The sequence below is a fragment of the Psittacula echo genome (genome assembly GCF_963264785.1).
Source record: "Psittacula echo genome assembly, chromosome: 1".
Taxonomy (NCBI): Eukaryota; Metazoa; Chordata; class Aves; order Psittaciformes; family Psittacidae; genus Psittacula; species Psittacula echo.
In genome coordinates, this window is record NC_137735.1 from 153,925,434 (window position 1) to 153,931,467 (window position 6,034).

The 6,034-nt window shown below is 44.0% G+C and overlaps 1 protein-coding gene across 1 annotated transcript; it reads right to left on the reverse strand.

Annotated features, from left to right (window-relative positions):
- Positions 1 to 1,425: 1,425 nt before the first annotated feature.
- On the reverse strand, positions 1,426 to 5,235 carry LOC308217405 (prolactin-like; the record flags this gene model as incomplete). The annotated part of the gene is made up of 4 exons (XM_080610465.1): positions 1,426 to 1,620; positions 3,269 to 3,446; positions 4,826 to 4,936; positions 5,042 to 5,235. 4 exons carry the CDS (start codon positions 5,233 to 5,235, stop codon positions 1,426 to 1,428), a joined length of 678 nt encoding a protein of 225 aa, XP_080466591.1.
- Between the last annotated feature and the right edge of the window lie 799 nt (positions 5,236 to 6,034).

Consider the following 6,034-nt stretch of genomic DNA (forward strand, 5'->3'; position numbering starts at 1 on the left):
TCAAGATCAGGGGAAGCCAGGAAAGAGCATTCAGGGATGAAATAGTCAAGAATATCAAAGATAAATCCATGCTGATTATAAATGCCTGCTCAAATGGCTCATTTAGGATCTGAATACAAAGATGTTTTGTTCTATAAACAACCATTAGCACCACCCTGCTGCTAAGAAAATGCGACTGCTATAAAATATCTGACAGCTTTCAGATTTGTATTAGCTATGGAGTTTGTCATCATTACTGCAAACCCCAAGCCCTGTGTCAGAGTGTGTGACAGGAAAGAGACTTATTGCTACAGCAGCCATGCTCAGCTTTTGGACTGAAATGGTGCTTGGGTTAGAATTCATAGAATCACAGAATCATAGAGTAGTTAGGGTTGGAAAGGACCTTAAGATCATCCAGTTCCAACCCCCCTGCCATGGGCAGAGACACCTCACACTAAACCATGCCAACCCAAGTCTTCGTCCAGCCTGGCCTTAAACACCACCAGGGATGGAGCATTCACAACTTCCTTGGGCAACCCATTCCAGTATCTCACCACCCTAACAGTAAAGAATTTCTTCCTTATATCCAATCTAAACTTCCTCTGTTTAAGTCTGAACCCGTTACCCCTTGTCCTGTCACTACAGTCCCCGATGAATAGTCCATCCCCAGCATCCTTGTAGGCCCTCTTCAGATACTGGAAGGCTGCTATGAGGTCTCCATGCAGCCTTCTCTTCTCCAGGCTGAACAGCCCCAACTTTCTCAGCCTATCTTCATACAGGAGGTGCTTCAGTCCCCTGATCATCCGACTTATCTTTCCTATGAAAACTTTTTCTTTAGAAGCTTCCATTTAAACCAATGAAGTGTAGAAGAGCATTCATAATGAATGAACATGCTAGGAACTAGATCTTATAGGGCACATGTGGAGACCCATATAAATTAATAAGAAGTATGATGTGAACATAAAAGTCTGCTGTGGGTACTGCAGTTATATGAACTGATCCACAGCAATACCACTCTTCAGTGTTAAGCAATGTTCTGCAGGTATGTGTGTATGTCGAAATAGGTAAAAACTATTTTTTTTACATAAAAATATACTTTATTGATAGTATATAGATACATTTGTATGGAGATTTAACAAACTGAGTTTCACTTTCAGTTACGTTTATATCTAAACTGTGTGAATAATGTCACAGTGTAATGGGCAAGGACATCTATTTATCTGCTGCTAGAGTACTCTTTTTTACATGGTGCGTTAACCCACATCCACATAATGGTGCTTTATTTAATATTTCATCTTAGCATAGGACAGCTGTGTCAAGTAGCTGCCAAAGAATTTCAAAACCACTTTCCTTAATAGGAATTCCTGCAAATGTGATAGTTTCTAAATTCTATTTTTCCACCTTTACAAACAACACGCTAAAGACTACTTGTCAAGACATTACAACTCAACAACTATTTTCTGGCATAATCCTACATTTAAGAATTTTTAAGTAGCTTTGTACTTTATTGGAATCTCTCCTGAAGCAGTGAATAAAGTCTGAGTCACTTATCTTGTTTGCTTCATTACTAATTGATAAACCAGCGGCTTCAGAAGATGCCATTCCATTTAATGCATTTCTGATGATCCCCATTGACTGCATCTGTATTGAAAACAGGAAAAGAAGTACAATTTATAACAACACATATAATAAATCTTTAAAATACTAGTGCAGAAGCCAGCTGAGACGTCACTATGTTGGGCTGTTTTACTCCAAACCTTTCACAAACTAATTGAAGGTACATATAAATAGAATAACATTGTCTTTTTATCTTAACGGTATCCACACAACCTTTAAACTAGCCTGAAATGATCTGATATACTAATAGTCCAAGAATACTGGGATATAACTCCATCTGAGTTTAAGTATAGGAACCCCTGTTTGATAATTGTTATTTCCTCTTGAAGTAATGTAGCAAAGAAGTATTGAGATCTTTTTAGCCATTTATTTTAATAAGTTTTGTGAAGGGAAGCTTCTCATGTGAGCACTTGCCAGCGCTGTTTAACCTGGAGAACTCTGCAGCCTGTTACCACCTCTCAGAGTAGGAGCTTCACAACAGAACCAAGCACAGAATTAGTGTCCTAGAAAAAAGCACAGCTGCAAAATGCTGGGATTCAATTGCATTTTTGCTTCATTTTTTTAATTATATTTCTACCCTGTGGTATGTGCTTGGTACAGACAGGTCAAACCTTCAAAGCTTTCCTTCTTAGTAGTTCCTTCAGAGGGCTGTTAGAAAAATAAAATCAGGTAAATATACCAGAAGTGCGTAGCTAGTTTAGAGTTGATGGATTGCTTCAGTTAAAGAATGAAGCAAAGAAAGGTCAGGCTGTGAGGTTGTGCACCTCTAAGTTTAAGGTCATTTTAATCCAGAACCATGGCTGCATTTGGACTTCCCATTTGTAACTCTGAGTGACCTTCATGAGGGCTGCATTTTAGAACAAGGTTCAATTCCTCCTATTCTAGTAATGAACTACCTATCATTTTAGAACTTGTATTTCCCATCTGTGTTCATAAAGCTGAGAGGTGATCTACTTGTGTAAGATAATTAGTTATTATTCGCATTTTAGTGAAACAGGTGCCTTGGCTGTGTAAATATTTCTGAATGGACACACAGCCCATTTGTTTAGCCAAAACTACAAATAAATTTGAATATGAATGCACAAGAAATGCAAAGATCAGGACTTCTAGCTAGTAATGAGAAGACAGAAATGTAAATAACAAAAAATTACATCAAATTATTTATATATGAGCTGCTAGGATTTGGAATGGAGTTTTGAAATTTGTCTTTGATTGGAATCTGACTTAAGCAATGACACTGTTGTCTTGAAGAACTTATCCCAGCATGCAATTGTTGCCTTAGGAAAGAGGTCTTTGCAGCAGACAGCATTGATACTTGGTTTACTTAAAATTCAAATACCAGTAAAACTAAAACCAATAATTATGTGTGTTGTCAGTCTGTCTACACCTCCTTACTGCCCTAGAAAATTCAAGTCATTACTGGCTCATATATGAAGATGCATATAGCTCTAATCTCTGTACTTGTGTCTTTCTCTTATATGTTTTTTATTAATAAAATACTGCTCTACACCTATGGACATTCATAATGCTATCTATGTATCTGCTAACCCATAAACTAAATGACATCCTTTGTTGGCATTAAGCTATAGTGCACATGAAAGCAGATATTGCCCCATCCCAAAGTCACTCACACCACATGACTGATATAAATTAAAGCTAATTCAAACCTTGCCTTTTCTGTTACTTTCTCAACCCCAGTCTTCAGCTCATGTATCATATTGCTGATTTGCTTAGCTTTGCTAAGACTATCATCAGGTAGCTTTTGATGGTGCTCAATATGCTGGTTAAAGTGGGAAAGTAGTTCCTTCCAGGCTTGCAAAAGTCTCAGTATCAAGTGAGTTAGTTCTTGTCTCGTATAAATTAAAACAGTAAAGAATGTATCTGTTAGTTTGCAGTATTCGGTCAGCAGTTTTCAAATATTAAGGGCCACTCTGGTTATTTGCTTATATAGAAGCAATTTCATATTTGTCTTGTTTTCAGGTTTCTTAGATTCCTAATCTCATTAGTACCTTAAACAGTGAATACAGCATTAGCAAAATGGTGATGTTCCTGTCAAACTTGGTACTCAAACAGCTTTCAGAAGCCCCTAGAGGTCTCAAGAGCTCAAGAAGCCTCACCTAGAGATCTCTGTCTGCTGATGGAAGTGCTGGTGTTTCCTCACACCTGATGTGGTTGTAGCTGTGTTGGTTAGAGATTTGCTTCAGACACACTTCCCAGAGGGTGCCTGGTGGTCAGGATGGTTGCTTTTTGCCAGGAAAGGTTGGACTAGATGATCCTGGAGGTCCCTTCCAACCTGCTATTCTATGATCTTCTAACAGACTCAATGGCTGTAAGACCTCACTTGCAATGTAAGTTCAGAAATAAGGTTGGGTAATTAAAGCTTTCTAAAGCAGTCAGGGCCTCGTTTCCTATTGCCTTTCCAGGGAAGTTTCTAAACATCTTGGGGGAAGCACCTCACTCCATCACAACCAAAGAGCAAAACATTAACATTCATCTCAATCTGTCTCCTAAATGCAAAAGTTTCTCCAACTGCTGTATCCTTGACTTTAATTTGCTCTTTCTCTGTAAACTCTTCCTGCTCTTCTCTAAACAAGTAACAGTATTTTTTTTTGCTCTTTGCCATTACATTTGTCTAAAACAATTTGCTGTTCTTTTCCCCTTACCCAAGTACCGATTCAGAGATAATGACTGTTATTTCTTTCCCCTGGCTGCTTTTTGTACTTTGCAGTGACACAGATTAATTTAACTTATCTTTAACATCTTTAACTTATCTGTCACATTCACGGGATTCTCAATTTCTGTTCCACAGAGACTGCCACAACAAAATCAAAGGGATGTCTGTCTGTCAGTCATTTGGACGAAGTACTACTGCAATACCCTATAATAAATATGATCTGAGCATATGTAACCATATACAGCTTTTAAAACACAGCAAACTAAGGATTCTTACGCAATTCCTCTGTGATGTGCAGTTCTTTAGGGTCAAAACTTACCAGCTTCTTCAACCCAAACTAGTGTTGAAGCACCAGAGGCTCTCTCTGTCTACCTCTAGCCCTAGCTAGGGGGGACCAGTTCAGCCTGAGAGGTGGGACATTTTAGGGCTCAGACGGGACGGGGGATATTTTCACCTTTCTTCAGGGAGGCAAAGGCGGTGGTGTGACTCGCTGAGCGCCCACTCAGCCCCCCAGCCCCGCGGGGGCCCCGCTGCCACCCCGTCTTCGCCCGCCACTTTACCGGGATATTTTGGGCGTATTCTTTGCCTTTGGGGGTTAGCATGCCCGACGTGTGGCACTTCCGAGCGGGCTTCCCCAGCTCGCTGACACGGGGAGGAAAGTTTTTCCTATGGGGGAAGAAAACCTAAAGAAACACCGAGCACCCCGCCCCACCGGCAGCCGCTCCCAGGGCGGTGGCAGACCTGTTCGCGGCGGCGGGGCCGGCCCGGCACTCACCAGCTCCGCGCAGAGCGCTGTGGATCCTGGCCCTGTGCTGGATCACCCGGTCCAAGAGATATACCACAGTCAGGAAGCGGCAGCCGGCGTCCCGCGGGGCGCAGAGCAGCATCCACAGCAGCGCCAGAGCAGCGGTGGCACCTGCGGGGAGGCCGGCGGCGTCGGGGGGCGCAGGGCCCTGGCCCGGCATGGCACAGCCCTCCCTCTCCCCTCTGCTCCCCACTGTCCTCACCTACTCGCCTCGCAGCCCGGATTAGGGCCATGGCAGCGCGGAGCCTGCTGCCTGGCTTCGAACAGCTGAGATCGGCCAGAGACGGCGTTGGCCCCGTATCCCATGATACATGTATTTATATGAGGGATGGGGTTGTACGTGGCGTTGCACGGCTCCCTCCGTGGCGTGCCCATCCAGCGGCCACCGTAAGCAAGCAGCCCGGAGCGGGGCTTCCGGCTCGGCTGGCTGGCGTGAGCGCCCTCGCACCGGCGGGACCAGCTTCCCTCGGTAACCCAGAGGACGCAGCAGAAATGGGTGTCAGTGGCTTTGCGATGCGGCTGCTGCTGACCCCGCTGTGGGACCAGGGCTGCCCGGGGGATCGTGTCACGTCCCGTCTCTCCCGACAACGAACAGAGTGGGCGCCTTCTTCACCCAGGGGAGCGGCGCGGGCAGATCTGTACCAATGTGCCCTCTGCCGCCGGGGGAGAGCACTGAGACCCGGCAGATACACTGCTCTTGTCACTGACGACGGGAGGCAGTTTACACAGGACAGCGATGGGCAAAAGGAGGAGTAGGGGAGAAGCCTGGCCTGATGGCTTCACCTCTCAACTATCTGCTAATCACACGGTTAAGATCAGATCTGCTTTCCCTTCTGTCTTGCAGGCGGTCAGAGGTAAGTTCACTGGAGGTGTGATGGCTGGTGATTGCACACTTGTGGAGAAAGCGTGCTTGAAGATGGTTGGTGATGCCCCTTATAGCTAAAAGGTTAAAGAAGTAA